Below are 20,008 nucleotides of genomic sequence, written 5' to 3'. Positions count from 1 at the left end.
AGACAGCATAGAGCAGCCCGCACACACTACACATCAGACAGCATAGAGCAGCCAGCATACATCAGACAGCATAGAGCAGCCAGCATATAGCAGCCCGCACACACTACACATCAGACAGCATAGAGCAGCCAGCATACAGCACACATCAGATAGCATACAGCAGATAGCACACATCAGACAGCATAGAGCAGCCAGCATACAGCACACATCAGACAGCATAGAGCAGCCAGCATACAGCACACATCAGACAGCATACATCAGACAGCATTCAGCACACATCAGATAGCATAGAGCAGCCAGCATACAGCACACATCAGACAGCATACATCAGACAGCATTCAGCACACATCAGATAGCATAGAGCATACAGCATACATCAGATAGCACACAGCACACATCAGACAGCATACATCAGATAGCATTCAGCACACATCAGATAGTATAAAGCAGATAGCATACAGCACACATCCCAAACTGAGTGTGTATGGGAAAATGCACCTCAAACAGAATGTGTATGGGTTTCAAACTCACCTCAAACTGAGAAGGTATGGGTTTCTTCGTGGGAAGTGGGCGGATTGTAGTCCACTTCTTGCGCTCCAGGGAGCTGACCAACAAAACTCTCCTATCTTTAGCCCATCTGTGCATAGGAGAGAGGCGCTCAAAAAGCAGACACTAGGGGAGGAGTTCTGAGATTAGGGGAGGAGCTCTGAAAGCAGACACTAGGGGAGGAGTTCTGAGATTAGGGGAGGAGCTCTGAAAGCAGACACTAGGGGAGGAGTTCTGAGATTAGGGGAGGAGCTCTGAAGGCAGACCCAACATTAGCAGCTTCTATTTGCACCCCAGTGACAGTGAGAAGGCGACAGGCCTTCTGAGCGCGCTCAGATGCCACACGGCTCGGACACTCACGGGTGTCGGGCTTTGGCGTTGCAGTACTTCCTGTTCTTGTCCGGTTCGCTGACCTGCCCGTTGCGCCAGCACTGTCCGCACACAAACTGCATCTTCAGGTTAGGGGGTCCAAACTTCTTAACGACACTCGGGGCTGGCTGGGGGGAGACAGCAGTCACACAAACTTTAGCTGCATAGATCAGGGCACGCAGACAACGTGTAGCTTTGAGCAGACTGAGCCTGGATCTTACCTTCGCAAACGGGCTAGCATGCTCACCTGAACATCTACAAGGGCTTACAGATGTGACCACGTGAACTCATTTCCACTTTTAGCTCAGTATGCACTACCTATTTCTCTACATCACTTTAAAATGGCATCTAATAAAACGCAATAATGCCAGTAGTAAAGGCAAGAGGGTTGAAAAAATTGGCAGTCTGGACACTGAGGACTACGGACCAAAAATGTGTAAATGAAAAATAAAATAATAAATGACACAAATAAATAAACAAACATAAATGCAAGAAAAAATGTAAAAATGAATGCACACAGACAAACCAGCTAATAAATAACTCTCCACAATTTCCACAGGCAGTATGTGAGAAGGGCATCCAACTGATCTGGCGTAATCTGAATTTTGGGGCGAAACATTCAGGCAAAGAACCACTTACTCCAAATCGCTGAACACTGTAGAGGGGAGTCAAACTGGGACCCAGAAAAGGCTGACATTTCAACGAGCCTGGGGGCTGGGACTCATCCTATACCTCAAAGGACCCGAGAGCCTTGTGATAAAACAAGAGCCTTGTGATAAGCAGGCCTTTGGCTCTCTGGAATGTTGCCATCTGGACAAAACTGAGATAAGGGGAACTAGTCTCTTTGTCTATGGTTGTGGGTGTTTGTGTTTTGTGGTCATTAAGGGTGAAAAGATCATCAGGTCTCTGGCAAAATGGTGGGGCAACTACTCTTGACAGTACCACAGTGCCCTTATGTGGGCCCCTCTGTCATTATACTTTTTGTTTCTTTCCTGGATCTGGACTCTAAACCGTCTGTTTATAATATTGACAAACCCCGTAAAACCTTATAAACCATGCACGTTTTCATTATATTGCTGTATTATACCTTATGTATTAATAACATGGATTGCATGTAAAATGGTTCAACAAAAGGGTATTTTCATGACAACTGCACCATAATATTACATCCCCTTAACATGTTTTGTATGGACGTATTCAGGGAAATTCAAGAAATTGAATGAAATATGTTTCATACCAAATAAAATTTAATAAAGCATAGTTTCAGAAACAGAGGGGAAAAACTATCACAATGGAATGTCCTCTCTGGTAATCATCTCCTTTTCCCATCCCCCCACTAATTGTTTTTACAACAGCCTCCAAACGGTGGGGGCCTCCAGCTCATCCAGAATGCTGCAGCTCGTCTGGTCTACAACCTCCCCAGACATTCCCATGTCACCCCCCTGCTCACTGACTTCCACTGGCTGCCTGTTATGGCTCGCATTAAATTTAAGACTTTGGTGCTTGCATACCAGGCGGCTAAGGGGTCAGCACCAGGGTACATCCAGAGGAACATCAGACCCTACACACCAGCCAGACCTCTCCGTTCTGCCACCCCTGGACGCTTGGCACCTCCCCCTCTTCGTGTCTGTACTTCCCGTTCGCGTCTGCTGTCTGTCCTGGCCCCTTGCTGGTGGAATGACCTTCCCGTGGCGGTCAGAACAGCAGAGAATCTGACTACCTTCAAGCGCAGACTAAAGACTCATCTCTTCAGGCTGCACCTCTCCCCACCCCTCCCTAGCCTCTAGTTTAGCTCAATGTACCTAGTTAGGCTAATGCGATCTCGTTAGTTTTGTATTTAGCAGGATTGTTTTGTTTGATTCTGATTAGGCAAATGTGATTTCAGTGCTAGTTTTGTACTTGTTTTGTTTATTTGCTGAACAGGTTACCCAACAGGTTTGGAGTCCTGATCTATGTGGTCACTTCTGGCACTACGATCTTTACTTCACTCTAGTGTGTTTTTCTGCACCTCTGACCTTGAACTGATGCACTTGTTGTACGTCACTCTGGATAAGAGTGTCTGCTAAATGCCTGTAATGTAATGTAATAATTTATGGCAATGCTGCCTGGATCAAATGCGTGATTTGGTTTAAAAGGAAGGGAGACAATCCTGTCGGGGAAGATTGTAATCGACTTCCCACACTGCGCATACTCTGTGTTCCGTGTGTAGCTGAACAGGCTGGGTAAGAACTTTTTACTGTGTATTTATGTTCTAGAAATTTCATATTTTATAATTGACTGCGAATTTTAAGCTAATGACCTACCTGCCTGTTAATAAATTCTTATCTTTAACTTGCGTGGTCTTCATGAATCTAATCCATTTTATATTCTTTTCAGCCGAAATTCTGATTAAATACTCAGGGGGACAATTCTGCCTAAGACCTACTGATCAGGGGTCTAGTGCAGCGAACGTCTTTAGTGAGGTCCTCAAGTTAGATTGGTGACCACGATCTGCCCGCTAACGGGATTGGTGTTGTGTTGGTTCTGGTGTTTTGGCTTAGGAGGACCCATGGGCGTTATACACCGGTTCTTGTCAAATTCGCCTTAAGGAGCCCGATAAATGCGCACTGTCCTGGGCTCATAACTGCCTATGCAAAAATGAATGCATGTATTATGGTGGTCAGCCTTCTACCCTCTGTAGGCTTCACCGAACTGAGATTCAGCAATAGTGCTGATCCCGGGAGCATATATTGAGGAATGATGGCACAAGATAGAGTCGAGTGTAACCACTCCAAGCTCCACGTATGGTTAAAACCAAATTTTAAATTCTAATTTCATTTGGAATCAGATAATTACGAGAGTAAACCATAGTAACTGTTACGCTACTTGCTGTGGTCATGGATATATTTGATGTGTTGTTCCGCTCATTTGTGAGTATTCTGATGCTCCCACTGGAATATTGACAGTCCGGCGACAGATCAGATGTATCTCTGATGACAACATAGCCCCGTGTGCGAACGGAGAGTAACAAGAATGTTACTGGTCCGTTTCAGGCCAGTCTTAAGCGGGATATGGAACAGCGCATTCATATCTGACCCGTGGTGACGGATCGAGTGCATTCTTACGAACAGAGGAAAAATAAATAACATCTGATTTTGACTCACACCAGCCAAGGGAAAACACGCTGTGCCTTCCCCTCCAGCTACAAACCCCCACTGGTCTAGCTGTGAGGTGTTTATAACACTACAGGGTCAATCCCTGTGATGCAGCTAACTGGAACAAATTTTCAAAGCAACCACACAAAAGAATAAATGATCAGGACTAGCATTTTCAGCCATGTTAGCCAGTCTCAAATCTCTGGCTTTCTCTTGCCAGTATAGACATTAGTGTAGGGGAGATCGAGGACATAATTTTCTTATTTGGCTCAATTCTGAAAATATTGCTAGAACTAGATTCATAATTTTTCATGCAAACCACCGACATACCAATAACAATTACACACCATAATGAAACTTCTGGGACATATCATTCACTAGCAAATTGACCAAAAGTACCGGGAGTAAAATGTTACATTTAAACAACGAGGTTGGGGTAAAAACTAGCATAGAGGGGCTTCACCTAATAGTCTTAAAAGGTTCACAAAAAGTAAGGTAATTCAATCTTACAGGTTACAAAAAATCTTTAATTCATTTATTACATTAAAGCTTTGATAGGCTACATGTAACTGATGAATACTTATCACAACACTGTACATTTATGTTGCATTATGTCACATTCGTGTAACACACAGGCGTCAGCTAGGTGAAGGTTGTAGAAAGAGGTTGTAAAGCAATGTAAGACATAAGTGAGGTAAGCCTGCTCAAGGGATTGAATGCAGTCGGCCTGTATGTATGCAGAAATGCAGGCGTACCAGAGTATACGTGGGCTACCACATCCAACCACCGCACGCATTTACAATCTGCATGCTCCGGAGCAATGAATACACAACCACACACAACACAAACATACGAACGGACATTTCACATCAACACTTTCAGAAATCGGGGTCGTGAAATTACCTCAACGCCTTGAGAAGAGGCTACTGCGCTCCAGTACTTTCGCGACTCCAGAACGATGCTCTCGTGCGTAATACCTACGAGGACATAAGGAGGGAATCACAGGGATCATCATAAATACTGTTGCCTTAAAAACACTGCGGATGTGATGTCAGCGCATCTCCATGCAGCCTTCCAGCTGTAAAACTGTAAACCCCAACAATCTTGTTACCCGATTCACCCTCTGCAATTCCTTACACATTCAAGGCCAAAAAATCTTATCTCGGAAAACCTACAGTGCCACTACTGCACCTTCCAGACGTAATTTAGTGCCTTTTAGCTTGGCATTAACATCCCACTTTCTGGAAGAAGCCCAGGCATATTTAAACATTACCCCAGGGCACAGATCTAATCAGACACAAGCAGTGTGCACAGTCTTATCTGCTGCGTGTGTGCAGCTGTCTTTCTATGCCACAAGCTCCAGCTAAGGCCTGGGGCAGCTGAGTGGTGTCTGCGGGGGGAACTCTGGGATACGTGGGGGGAGGAGCGGAGGACCCCCAGGGAGGCTCACCCAGTTCGTGCTGCATCATCCACACTTTGAGCTCGATGAGGCTGTGGGCGTAGAAGCAGTTGTCCTCCCGCACGCAGCCGTATCGAACCTCGTGCCGACACAGGTCCAGCTGGCACTGCAGGGGCAGGTAGGCCCGGATCTTAGAGTAGCGGAGCGTGGTGTCCCGCAGGACGTGGACGAGGCACCTGGGGGGGGGGGGGGGGGCAGGTTGAGGGTCACACCTCACAGGTACAGTGGGGGAGGGGGGGTAATTCCGGGTGCGCTGGCCGTGAAAACGGCCGGTTAGCCCCTACCATGTGTCAGGGCCTCCCCACTATCAGCCCTCCTGATCCCCCTCCTCAGCCGGCTGTGCCAAGGCAGGTGTTAACCCAGGTTGCTTTTGTGATGCGTTCAGTGGGGTGAGCACGACCCGCTCACCCGCTGTTAGCACGACCTGCTAACCCGCATTTAGCTCGACCCGCTCACCCGCCGTTAGCACGACCTGCTAACCCGCATTTAGCATGGCCCAATAACCCGCATTTAGCACGACCCGCTCACCCACCATTAGCACGACCTGCTAACCCGCATTTAGCATGGCCCAATAACCCGCATTTAGCACGGCCCAATAACCCACATTTAGCACGACCCGCTCACCCGCCGTTAGCACAACCTGCTAACCCGCATTTAGCATGGCCCGATAACCAGCAGTTAGCACAATCCGCTCACCCGCTGTTAGCATGACCTGCTAACCCGCATTTAGCATGGCCCGATAACCAGCAGTTAGCACAATCCGCTCACCCGCTGTTAGCATGACCTGCTAACTCGCATTTAGCATGGCCCGATAACCAGCAGTTAGCACGACCTGCTAACCCGCATTTAGCATGGCCCGATAACCAGCAGTTAGCACGACCTGCTAACCGGCAATTAGCATGGCCCAATAATCCATCATTAGCATGGCCTGCTGCTTTGGGAAAGGGCATTTAAGGAGTGCGTTGTGCAGGTCACCCTGAGGCAGGGCAGAGCTGTAACAGCCTTTGTTCGGCCGCCTTACTTGGAGTCTTCGAAGTTGTGCTTTGAGACGGAGTGCGAGCAGAGGGTGGGGCTCTCCTTATTCCTCTTACTGATGATCCTGGGTTTGTGGTCGAAACACTCCTGCAAGCAAGCAGATTACCCACATTACGACAGCACTGTCCCACCCACCTGCAAGATCACAACAGGGAGTACTGGGTGAAAGTCTACCTGTGTGCAGATGCCTAGCAGTGTGCAGAGTGGTGTGTGTTTGCAGTGTGCACTTGCAGTGTGCAGTGTGCAGTGTGCAGAGTGCAGTGTGTGTTTGCAGTGTGCCCTTCAGACCGCTTGCAGAGTGCAGTGTGGGTTTGCAGTGCTCCACGTACCCCACACAGGAACTCAAACATCCCATGATTCTCTTGTAAGATCTTGGGGACGGTCAGGTTGACCTTTCCGTTGGCACCGAACGGGTCAAACAGCAGGTCCCTGCAGATGACCCCTTTTCGCTCCCGAGTCCAAACGTCAATCTCCTCCTGGCAGTAAGCGAACGTGCAATGGCCGTGGTACCTACACACCTCCTGCTCACATTGCAGGACACAACCACACGACACCACGCAGCATACATACAAAACACACCACAAACATAACAGTACAACACATACACACACATTGCATTACAGTAATACACCACAATACACTAATCGACCTTACAAGGATACTGCTCACATATCAGTACTAGACACCTTTACAGTTCTGACCTTTACACGTGTAATACTGCTCGACATATATCGGTACTTAGTACTGACCTTCACAGGTGTAATACTGCTCTACATATCAGTACTTAGTACTGACCTTCACAGATGTAATATTGCTCTACATAATGGTACTTAGTACTGACCTTCACAGGTGTAATACAGCTCTACATATCGGTACATAGTACTGACCTTCACAGGTGTAATACTGCTCTACATAACGGTACTTAGTACTGACCTTCCCAGGTGTAATACTGCTCTACATATCAGTACTTAGTACTGACCTTCACAGATGTAATACTGCTCTACATATCGGTACTTAGTATGACTTCAGGTTATACGCTTACATGACTTTCTGACCCAAGGTGTAATACTGCTCTACATATGGTACTTAGTACTGACCTTACAGGTGTAATACGGTCTACTATCGGTTAGTATGACCTTTACGATGTAAACTCGTATTGGTTATTGCCTTTGGCTTGACGGTCCTCTGAAAGCTTGATTCGTCCCAGCAGGATGTCCTTCTTACATTTGTGATCATCTGCATATAAAGTATAATCCAACAGACCGGTACCTGACGGGAGAGAAGTGGCACTAAGCATGGAGTACGAGAGGGTGAAACTCACGTCCCCGCTAAGACACCAGTGGCCCACTAAACATGTCCAGAATCAGGCATATTCAAGCCCTGAGAGAGACAGTGCTGATATATGCGTAACTGCAATTTGGAATACATTACATTGCATTATACTGTATGTACGTAGTGAATACTGTTGGGATTGCATCTGAAGCCAGCCCCACACCTCAGGTCAGTGCACAGCAGTGAGAAACGTGGACTCGTTTCCTTACCGGTTTTTATGAAGCAGCCGCTGCAGGCCTGTTTAAATTCATGCGTGTCGGCCAGAGGATTTTTGGCCAGGTCCACTCCCTCCGACACGATGAAGCCCATCCCCACGGGGGGGCCCTGAGCCCCGTCACCAACCCCAACAACCTGACAAACAGGCGCAAGGTTAGCTTCACACACACTGAGAAACACGATGCTGACTTTACACACACTGAGAAACACGATGCTAACTTCATACACACTGACAAACACAATGCTGACTATATTGAGAAACACGATGCTAACTTCACACACACTGACAAACACGATGCTAACTTCACACACACTGACAAACACGATGCTAACTTCACACACACACTGACAAACACAATGCTAACTTCACACACACTGACAAACACGATGCTAACTTCACACACACTGAGAAACACGATGCTAACTTCACGCACACTGAGAAACAAGATGCTAACTTCACATGCACTGAGAAACACAATGCTAACTTCACATGCACTGAGAAACACAATGCTGACTATATTGAGAAACACGATGCTAACTTCACACGCACTGACAAACACGATGCTAACTTTACACACACTTAGAAACAGGATGCTAACTTCACACACACTGACAAACACGATGCTAACTTCACACACACTGACAAACACAATGCTAACTTCACACACTGAGAAACACGATGCTAACTTCACACACACTGACAAACACAATGCTAACTTCACACACTGAGAAACAAGATGCTAACTTCACATGCACTGAGAAACACAATGCTGACTATATTGAGAAACACGATGCTAACTTCACACACACTGACAAACACGATGCTAACTTCACACACACTGACAAACACGATGCTAACTTCACACACACTGACAAACACGATGCTAACTTCACACACACTGACAAACACAATGCTAACTTTACACACACTGAGAAACACGATGCTAACTTCACACACACTGAGAAACACAATGCTAACTCCACACACACCAAGAAACACGATGCTAACTTCACACACACTGAGAAACACAATGCAAATTTCACAACTACTGACAAAAAATGCAATGAAAACTTAAAACATACTGATCAACCAATGCTATGACGCCAACGTAACTTCACAGCTACATCATTCAGCTATCTTTTATCATTATCATTCAGATAAAAAAAACTAAAATAAAACTTACTGGCATAAAGGAAGCCTGGCCGTACACTGGAATTTTAGGTGGAAATGTTGTCAAGTTGTATTTGAAAGACAAAAGGATGTCAGACACATCAAAATTAGTGATTAAACATGCGTATTCCAAATTAAATAACAAATATAACACAAGGTACAGAAGATAACTTCCAAAAGTTCTGCTTATTTAATTCAAGTAAGATTCATAATACGAAACTACAATATTATTTTGACGTATGATAAAATGCAAAGTGCTTGCAAAGTGCTTGCAATTTCTCCACATTGCGTATAAAACATATTACAGGAAATAATCACTGACAGAACATGGTCATGATAACAATCAGCCAGCTCTGACGCACAGACACAGGAGCCAGAGCAAAGGAAAGGTTTTAACAGAGGAACCCAGAAATCAGTGTGGTTTAAAAAATGAACACAACCTGTGGCTTCCCTTAACAAAATAAACTATAAGAGTGAGAACAGAAGAGTGCAGAATTCCCCATGAGAATCTCCTGTGCTTGCGTCCCGTTTACCTCGTCTGTGCTGAGAGGGCCGTACGTACCTGCCTCGGATTCGGATATGGACAGGCTGTCCAGCGAATCCAGGGGGGAGGAGTAGGAGTCCAGCCCCAGCGCCGAGTACCCCGCTTGGTGATAAAGGGGGGGCAGGTTGACAGGGGGCACGGGGATGAAAGAATGGCTGGTGTGGAGGGAGGGCATGTGCAGGGCGGTGGGGCTGCTGCTGGGGATGCTGGCAGGAAGTGGGACGGGTCCCTTCAGAGCGGGAACGGCCTGAAACAGAGCAGAGCCCCCAACCCGGTCAAACTGCTGCAGGAGGAACCGCAGTGCAGCCAACAGCCCCCAACACGGTCAAATCGCCGCTAAGATCCCCCAACACGGTCAAATCGCCGCTAAGATCCCCCAACACGGTCAAATCGCTGCAGGAGGAACCCCATCGCAGCTAAACACCACCTGCACAATGCGTCTGAGTCCGCTTCACAAGAACAGAGTGCGAGTATTGTACAATAACGTAATATAACAATTCAAAGCATAATGCAACTGAACATAATATAATGCAGTGTAATCTGCTATTATAACCGAGGACATTGTGACATCACGTGACTCACCATAGGAGGCTCAGCAGGGCCCGCCCTGTCCAGCAGCTCGTCCAGATCGTCCCCGATGATTTCGGTGTCGTAGTCCAGGCGGGACTCCGGGACAGGGTACGACTCGTTAGCCCTGGCCCCGTTCACCAGCGGGGGCGTGGCCATGGGCGTGGCGACGGGGACGGTCAGGGGCGCGGCCACGGGCATCGGGGGCTTCTCGGGGTTGTGGACCTCGATGGGGGAGACGGAGGACATGGCGCTGACCGGCGCCGACTCGCACTCGGGCTTCTCGCCGGCGAGGGGGCGAGGGGCGGGGCCGGGACCCGGCGGGGCTCCGCCCATCTCCTGCGTGGGCTGCGGCGCTTCAACGACACAGCGAGTCAGCAGCCGGGCCAGCCGCGGCTCGGCCAGGGCCACAGCACCGCACACAGGACCTCACGTACCGCACGCACAACACCTCACACACACACTGACAGGATCACTCACCCATCTCAATATCCTCCACGGATTCAGACCCTTGACAACACTGTGAAACAACACAGGAATAACCATTAGATCCAACATTTCTGATGTAACCTGGGACCCCAACATAAAGCCCCACAACACCAACCGGGGGGAAGGGGGGAACTCAGAAGGGGGAGACCTCCTTTGGCTGCAGGGTGTGTGTGTTTGTGTGTGTGTGTGTGTGCACGCATGCGCATGTTGGTGTTGGTGTGTGTGTGTGTTGGTGTATGTGTGTGTGTGCGTAGGTGTGGGTGCATTCAGAATAAGGTGGTTAATGTACAGTGTTGGGAGATGAAGTGTGGGATTCTGTGCATTTAAAATGTGCATTAAACCACAAGATAGATGCATAATTACTATGGGTGTAAACCTCAGGCTTCACCACAACAGGATATGATTTTGATTCTAGTGGCAGCGGTTCGATATTTGGCAATATCACTAATTTCGATACGATACAAAATGGTCCGATATAGTGAGAAAAGATCAATATATATGATCCACCTAACACTACCCTGCTACAGTGTATACAAATAACCACAATGAGGTGGAGAGCGTAAAAGCTTATTGACAGCACATTGCTAGACAGCAAAGCGCTGTAAGGTTATGAACATTCAAATTAATATTTTGCTATGATTCATAACAATTTGATTGGTTGTCGCATGCTGTATCAATCCGGACTGATGCATCGTTACACCCCTAACAATGACTCCTTTAAAAGTATAACCAGGGAAATAAGTTGCTTTTCACTTTAGGGGTGTAATTTCTGCAGATGAGAGCTGGGGGGGGGGGGGGGGGTCTGACATGCTGAGCTCTTCTGTGATGAATGATTGGCAGGCCAGTAAACAGCCGTGCAGCCGACGGGTGAAAGGTCAACCGTCGTGCAACTCGCGCAAAAAAAGGCCTCCAAAAAAAACCAAAACCAATCATTCCTGTAGTAACTTTTAACTGAAACGCCTCTGACAGAACAGCACTTGCTTTCTTCGCCTCCTTGTCTCCAGCTATTAAAAACAGAGAATTTGATTGGATAGAGTCATACCCTCCCGGGAAAGGGGGGGGGGCAGTGGGGGTGAGGGGGTCGATGGGGTGGAGGGGGAGGGGGGGTTTACCATTGGGATTTGGTTTTCCCATCAAACTGCCCGACCCCCCTGTCCCCCCCCCCCGCCCGGGCCCTGTCTACATCTCTGACATTCAAACGTGACACGGAGAAGCAGAAAAATGCGGCCCTAACAAACATGTGTTTGTGTAAACGTGTGTATCTGGGTTCGGCATCTGTGGGCCCGGAGCGATCCCAGCTGTCCTGGGGCAGGCTGCTGAAAGCTTGCAGCGCCCTTCCCGGGCCGGAGAGGCCCGCAGCCCTCACGGGGCCTCACAATGGCGTTAGCGTACTTGAGCACCCGCAGAATGGGGCCCTGACTCACCTTATCGCTACTCGCCCCCGAGCTGCCGGAGCCCTGCAGCACATTCAGCGCAGGCTGCAACGAGCAGAGACACACAGGTGAGCACGTTTAGCACAGGCTAAACCCCAAACTGAAACCCTGGGCACTAAACGGAGCCGGGCGGTTTTAGCTAACGCGACCGTTTCACTGCAGGCCCGTCTCAGGACACGCATCTCTGCAGCACATTATGGAAAAGGCTTCACGCCGATGGCGGGTGTAAGGCAGACCGAAAGACTGGACACCTGGGAAAAGCTTTAACATAGAGGCATGGGAACTGGGTCTGAGAAACCGTGCCAGTATGGGAGGAATTTCCTTTAAAGCAGGTCATAAAAACCATTAAGGCAGAGGCTCCTGTAAGATCCTGCAAGATGGATTACAACCTCCTGAACTCCAGGGCGCCTTTTTCAGGACAAGAACCATGTTTGCAGAGGTCACTGCCTGGCCAGTGAAACATTACCCTCATGAGGAAAAAGTGAGTCGGGACACCTCTTCCTTTTTCCTTTACTCCAAACAAGGGATCTCACACAGAAACCATGCACTGAGCTGGAAAAATACATCTTTCTTTCCAGAAGCACTGTATAAAGGAAACCGGACATTTTATTCAAATACTCTGCATTATGTGATCATTAAGATATTGTTTTGTCTGATGGAATATATTGTATTAGAGTAACATCATTACAATATACTGAACAAATGTAATATCTATATTAATACACATACTTTACCCAACTTAGGTTAAAGGTGTATATTGTGGGTATTGGTCCAATCAGAATTCAGGGATCTGACTGGGTTTTAACTATTCATTTGATTAGTAAAACAGTGAAAAGGGGAGGTTTCATGACAAAGAGCGACAGTATCAAGTCAGACTGAGTCATGTCTGATGTTTTTTGAAGCGCATCGGAGTGGGGAGTACAGTAATATTAATTTCATAAACAGCGGACATAGATTTCATATCTATTCAATAACTTAGGAGAAAAACCTGCAATGGTAAAATATTCTCTCAGAAGGACATCTGGAAAAGGTAATCAAAATTCCAATTTGACCGCTGCAGTTCCGAGATTTATGACCTCTGTTTGGACATTTAAGGAGAAGGGACAGAGCAATCTGGGAAGATTGTAATCGACTTCCCACACTGCGCATACGCTGTGTTCCGTGTGAACAGGCTGGGTAAGAACTTTTTACTCCGTATATATGTTCTAGAAATTTCATATTTTATAATTGATTGTGAATTCTAAGCTAATGACCTACCTGCCTGTTAATAAATTCTTCTTATTTTTAACTTGCGTGGTCTTCATGACTCTAATCCATTTTATATACTTTTCAGCCAAAATTCTGACTAAATACTCAGGGGGACAATTCTGACTAAGACCTACTGATCAGGGGTCTAGGACAGCGAAAGTCTTTAGTGAGGTCCTCAAGTTAGATAGGCGACCACGATCTGCCCGCTAACGGGATTGGTGTTGTATTGGTTCTGGAGTTTTTGGCTTAAGAGGACCCATGGGCGTTATACGTCAGTTCTAGTCAAATTCGCCTTAAGGAGCCCGATAAATGCGCACTGTCCTGGGCTCATAACTGTCTATGCAAAAATGAATGCATGTATTATGGTGGTCAGCCTTCTACCCTCTTGTAGGCTTCATTGAACTGAGATTCAGCAATAGTGCTGATCCCGGGAGCATATATTGAGGAATGATGGCACAAGACAGAGTCGAGTGTAACCACTCCAAGCTCCACGTATAGTTAAAACCAAATTTTAAATTCTAATTTAATTTGGAGTCAGATAATTGCGAGAGTAAACCATAGTAACTTACTTGCTGTGGTCATGGATATATTTGATACATTGTTCCACTCCTTTGTGAATATTCTGATGCTCCCATTAGAATATTCTGCCAGACCACCATAAGAACGGTGGTCTGGCAGTCGGAGGGTTGCGGGTTCGATCCCCACCCTGGCCGTATCGAAGTGTCCCTGAGCAAGACACCTAACCCCTAACTGCACTGGTGAATGAGAGGCATCAATTGTAAAGCGCTTTGGATAAAAGCGCTATATAAATGCAGTCCATTTTACCATTTACAATATATATACTCCAGTCTTTAATGTCAGCTTTTCGTCCCTATGATGGTTCGAATTAGCATCTTACAAAATGACACTTTGCAAATTAGAGATTTTGGCATCACATGGCAACCACTGATTATACAACCGATCGGGTAGCAGAGTAACCACACCAAAATTTATCTCAGTGCTGACAAAGACACAGGCTGGTGAATGTTAAATAAAAAGAACAATCACACCACAGGTAAGGTACAATGGTAATGTTAATGCTTACCTTACTCCTTACGTATGCTTTACGTATTTTTAGGCCCAACATTTTAGCCAGCTCCTGAGTCAGTTTTATGACACTTGGATCCTGCAAGGGAAACAAAAGACTATAAAAGGAACACTAAAATAAAGGAAGTACAAGCACCACACAGGCTTCCCAAAGGCGGGGGGGTGACTGGGACAAACACATCAGCTGAAATAAGGGCGGGGGGGGGGGGGGAGCTGTACCTGAGGTACAGCCAGCGAGCACTGGGCCACAGCCTCGTACGCCTCCTTGTGCCTCTCCAGCTCCTTCAGGGACCGGGCCTTGCGGTACAGGGCTCTGTGATTCCCCTCGTTCAGCTGCAGGGCCTTATCGCAGTCCTCCAGGGCCTGGTCATGGACACCCTGAAACACACACACACACACGTGCTATGAGCCATGCACTCTAAGGAGTCCACAACAGTCAGCTTCAGGAACACAGTCCTGGTGCTGTTTGTGAATCCGTCCACCCTCATGAAAGCAAAGGTTAGTCTGCCTGAGATTTCAGTCTACACAAAAACAGAGAACAGAGAGGTTTTACTGAGGATTCTGGGGCTGCTTCCAAATATGGCAGCATCCCTTCACACAAACACTGATGAACCACTATGGGACAGGGTTGGCTGGCCCTGGGTGAGTCAAAGCCATAAACTGTATAAGAATATGGACAAATTTGCTGTGATGTCACCCATTGACTTTCCATGGGCTTGGTGAAAAGGGTTTTGAAGCCCAGGAAGTGTAGTTTGTGGGCACCGCCATGTTGTACAAATTGGAGCCAGAGACTGCGCAGTAGGGATTTGAAGTCCAGTCGTCCACTAAGTGCGTGAGATAGTGACTCAGTCTGTCTGTGATTGGTCCACAAAATATTATCGGTTTATCCAAATAGCACAACAACGTAACAAAGAGGCATATGGGGAGACATTACATGAAGAAAAAACACCTTTTGCAACTTTTTCTTGAGGAAAAAAATTATCGACTTCGTATTTTGACCGTATTTTTGTCCTTGACATTAAAGCAAGTGGCTGAAACTAGGGTTGGGTCGGTTTCCGGTTTTGCCGGTCTGGTCCGGTGTACGAGCTTAAACCGGTTTGATTTTATGTGAACCGACTGAACCGGCATTTGTCATTATGAGACGTAGCCTACTGGCAAATTAAAAAGTAGCCTACATCAGCAACCTGTGCCGACGGCGCTAAATCAAACCTGTATTGCATTACTAATAAACAATATGACAATGTGATTAACATAATATTATGTTTGTTCATAAACGGAGCCACTAGTGTCTGAGTGCCCAAAAAAAAAAAAAAGATTGACAGGCCGTGTGCAATTTAGTGCTGAGGCCGGCAACAAGGAGATCCAATTTCATTATACAACGGCTTGGCTGAATACTCGATCCTGATTGGTCCAAGGGTGGGAATTATTTCTCAGTAAAGGGACACCTTGGCCTTTTAGCGGTTCTAAAACCAATGTGCTACAAAATCCAGCATTCTAAAGCAGTTTAAACAGCAACTTTCGCATTTGAATTGTCGTTATATCCCCTCCCGTTTTCAATGTCCAATTTCACAATTGATGGCAACGTTGAATCACATTTCTAGTTACTGTTGCTAGCTTTACAGATCGGAATCGTCCCTTATTTGGACAGTAGAGTAGGTGTTACGCATTTTCATCCGCATGTTTGTGAACGATTGCGTTTATAGTAACCGCTGTTTTGAATACAATTCAATAGTTAGTTAGCTAGCTAGCCAGGATAACAAGCATGCCATGAGACCATTCTGACCTAAAACCAAGAATTTTAATATTGGCTAGGTGACAAGTGACCGCGAACATAAAGCTAGCTGGCATTCAAAACCGGTTTCAGAGGGTCTTAGAAAGACGTTATGTATACACTGCACGACCACACCATTTAAAAAGCAAGACAGTGCTAGGGAGATTAATTTGATTGACTTATGGTTTCATGCAGTTTTATTACATAATGTAATGACAAAATCACCAAAATTGGTGCTAATTGTATGGTATAAAACGAGAAGGAACTATTTTTTCTTGATAGCATCATTGTTTTCATAGAATTAACGACCAGAGGTTTTTGCTTAAAAACAGTGCAAATAGAACTACCAACCAGAGTTTTTGCATAACAATGGTCCAAATAGAACTACCAACTACACTCTCATTATGTTCCACTCGGGAGCGGCTGAGTCACGTGCGACGCCTAGTGGTAAAATTCGGTATTTCCGGTCCGGTCAGGTATTTGGCTTAATATCAAATCGGTTGAATTTTTACATCGGCCCAACCCTAGCTGAAACAGCTATACTGGAGCCAAGCGCAGTGATGCCAGTGAGAAACACCTATCAACAAGACCAGAAAGTAAACTTCAGAAATACAGTATGGGTTTGGCTGCTTGGTCAGAGCAAACAGAAATGGCTTTGACATTCAATCACAACAAAGCACATTCAATTGAATCAGGCAAGCAGCCATACCCCCACACAGGCACGCCTGCCACTTAAAAATGATGTCATTAAATGCACTTCGCTTTCTCAGTGTCAATGAGAGAGCTGAAAGGTGCTCGTGCAGTACAGCACTGAGGGAACAGGGCTTGCAGATCCAGGGTCACAGGTCTGATTCCAAGGTGGGGCACTACCATGAGCATACTTCACCTGAATTATTTCAGTAATATCCAGCTGTACAAAATATATTTTGAATGCATTTAAAACAAGAAACATACACATAAGGTGTCCATTTCTCCATTTTACCCTCAAGAAAGATTCAAGTATTTTTGTGAAGTGACTGTCTTTGCGATTTAACAGCCTCATGTAAAAAGTCAAAATCAGAATCAATGTTTCCTCTTTAACATTCACAGACGACAATCAATTTAACACTGAACCGCCAAATTAACGTAAACCCCCCCCCCCCCTCCCATGTTATACTTACCATGTTTAAATAGGCAGCGGCGCGATTAGCGTGCAGCTTCTCCAGCACCGTGTTGGAGATGCTGATGTCTTCGGAGTCGGCGTACTCGGCGATGCTCAAGGCCTCGGTGTACAGCTCCACTGAGCGCGCCCACTCGCCCTCGCTATAGATGTCATTTCCCTCCCCAAACAGCTTCCACACCAGGTCCCGGAGGAACACCTGTAAGAGCAGAGGGAGCGTAAGGGCCGAGAGGCCTATGCCAAACCTCATCCCCGGAGCTAGACCTCAGCCGAAGCGCGCTTACCTCATACTCCTCCTGAGTTCCAGGAAAGGGCAGGGTAGACCTGTTCCGAAACAAAACAGGTGCGCACTTACGATTTCGAAGTGCGCTTCACATACAGAACACAGCTCAATTTTAAAGATGGAGGACAACATGCATGTCCAGCACAACAGAACAGGAAACTAACTTCAACAGAACATTAATTCATGTGTACTGTATATACAGTGCTGGAATATGGAATATGTGGCGCATGATTTTTAATAAAGCTAGATTTACTGTAAGTCTTATGTGAAGCAGGTCAGAATCTTCCAGTCTTGCTTGTACATCACTTGGGGTTAGGGCCAATGTAAGGCAAAACCTGCCTCACTAAAGACATTAGTAATCATCATTACTCATTCTTAACCTTTTGCAAAAACAAATGTCCTGTCAATGATTCTGCAGCCTCTTGACAACTTACACAGCCCTCATATTAATCATTCACCCCTGAATGTAAAAATGTGAAGCTATTTTGATTTAGGATGAACAAAAACATGAAAAGCAACAAGTACTACTGCTAACCATGTTTAGGTCTATTTATTAATCGCTGGCAATGTAAGAATCACAAACATACACAGTACATTAAGCAGTAATGTAATATAATGCACACAATTAAAACTGCACGAGAGTTCTGGCTATAAAAATTCTATTAAAACTATTATCTGCACAAAAACAATTACAGGTCCCCCCTGACAAGTAATGTGTTGATAGTTTCTTGGGAACAGCCGAGATGCGGAGGTAAACGCGGCTCCCTCCGGAGTCTGAGCAAGACCGTGGGGGCTCCAGGTCTCATCGGAACTCACTGTATGAACTGCAGTCCTTTCTGTATGTCCGTCCAGCGGCTGCTTCGGTCTTGAGACATGCTAGACATGCTTCCATGCGCCGCCGGTCCCGGATCGCTCCGCACCTAAAAACGCATGAAGGCCCGGAATGCGCGCACGTCACCTCCACGGAAGTAGCGCCCAGGAACAGGGACAGGGACTCGGGTACCAGAATAAGCACCTGCACTGTCCCGGTCCATACTGCCACTATCAAACTACCATACCCCGTCCCATACATGGAAAAATGTTAGCTAACATTAGCTGGGTATAGATTAAGTAACGTTATTGGTAATATCAGCTTGCATGGACACTATTTGTACAAGGAAGTAGAATGGTGGATCGTTTCGCCAGGCTTTTTCAATTATACGAACAGAGCTTTCAAACGGCACTCAACACGTTTGGCAATTAATTTTACAAGCTAGCTAGTTTAGCTACACCTTAAAATATTAAGTTATCTAGTAGGCTCGTTAACCTTGCCGCATCTCTGTGATGTGGCGTTTACGCAGATTCCGGTGGCTACCTTGGCTACGATATGGTTGGACTAGCTAGACATGAGTATCGATAGCCAGGTATTATAGGTAGTTATGCTATACGATTAGCAAGGCTATGTGGCTAGGAAGGTACCGAACTTGCCTGGCCCTTACTATCAACTGTCAGAGGCGAAATAATTGTCTCTATAACTGCAGTATGAGGAGTAGCTAACTTAGCAACACTGTTCCGCCATTTCAATACATAAAGGCTGCTGTTTATTGCACTACCTATTTGTAGCTAGTACGCAATGCCATTCAGGCAGACGTTTGGCGCATAAGTGGAGCGGAAATGCGCTTTCACAGCTGGCTATAGCATGTTGCTGATTGTAGCAGAATGGTACATTAAAGCCAGCGAGCTACATATCCACACGGCTCAAGCAGGCAGGAAAGTCAGATAAGTTATATCGCCGGAATGCGAGAAAACACGCGAACAAACCTGTATATTTGTGATATGTAAAAACTCGTCAGCAGTATAGTAGCTAGTTAGCTAACGCTAGCAGGGTCGGCCTGTAAAGTTTATATGGCTAACACTAGCAAAGCGATTTTAACATGCTAAAAACACATTTCAAGACAAGGTGTTAAACAGTAAACCTTCAGAGCATTGGAACCACCCCAGCTCTGTCGCAGACTTACCCTTTTAAAATACTTGGTCAGCAGATGCTCTGGGTAACGTTAAACAGCCTACTAGTCAACCCTGTGCTGTTGGTACTAGGGCAAAACGACACTCATCTACACACCGCCGCCGATTTTTTTTGTTCCCCTCCGAAAAAGTGTCCTGGTCTAAAAGTGAAGAGAGTGCTGC

General features: G+C 46.2%; 1 protein-coding gene across 1 annotated transcript; it reads right to left on the bottom strand.

The window, feature by feature from the left end:
* Window positions 1–417: 417 nt before the first annotated feature.
* On the bottom strand, window positions 418–19,993 carry zc3h7a (zinc finger CCCH-type containing 7A). The gene is made up of 21 exons (XM_064314923.1): window positions 19,840–19,993; window positions 18,659–18,762; window positions 17,844–17,883; window positions 17,561–17,758; window positions 14,849–15,007; window positions 14,628–14,708; window positions 12,287–12,340; window positions 10,854–10,893; window positions 10,389–10,729; window positions 9,825–10,053; window positions 9,276–9,301; window positions 8,085–8,226; window positions 7,695–7,812; window positions 7,345–7,379; window positions 7,173–7,192; window positions 6,873–7,064; window positions 6,530–6,630; window positions 5,500–5,684; window positions 4,953–5,026; window positions 907–1,043; window positions 418–637 (listed from the first exon to the last, which is right to left on the bottom strand). The coding sequence occupies exons 2-21, from the start codon at window positions 18,724–18,726 to the stop codon at window positions 433–435; spliced, it is 2,445 nt and encodes an 814-aa protein (XP_064170993.1). The 5' UTR covers window positions 18,727–18,762; window positions 19,840–19,993; the 3' UTR covers window positions 418–432.
* Window positions 19,994–20,008: the final 15 nt, after the last annotated feature.

The sequence above is a fragment of the Anguilla rostrata genome, chromosome 17, assembly GCF_018555375.3.
Source record: "Anguilla rostrata isolate EN2019 chromosome 17, ASM1855537v3, whole genome shotgun sequence".
In the NCBI taxonomy this organism is placed as follows: domain Eukaryota; kingdom Metazoa; phylum Chordata; class Actinopteri; order Anguilliformes; family Anguillidae; genus Anguilla; species Anguilla rostrata.
This window is presented reverse-complemented; position numbering and strand designations above follow the sequence as displayed.

What these genes read in the sequence shown, in the direction of transcription:
- zc3h7a (XM_064314923.1), bottom strand. Translation starts at nt 18,726, where the DNA reads ATGTCTAGCATGTCTCAAGACCGAAGCAGCCGCTGGACGGACATACAG. An exon ending in GAACTCAGGAGGAGTATGAG is followed by an intron (nt 17,759 to 17,843) that starts GTAAGCGCGCTT and finishes CTGCTCTTACAG; the next exon opens with GTGTTCCTCCGGGACCTGGT. An exon ending in GATGATGCAGCACGAACTGG is followed by an intron (nt 5,027 to 5,499) that starts GTGAGCCTCCCT and finishes ATGTCCTCGTAG; the next exon opens with GTATTACGCACGAGAGCATC.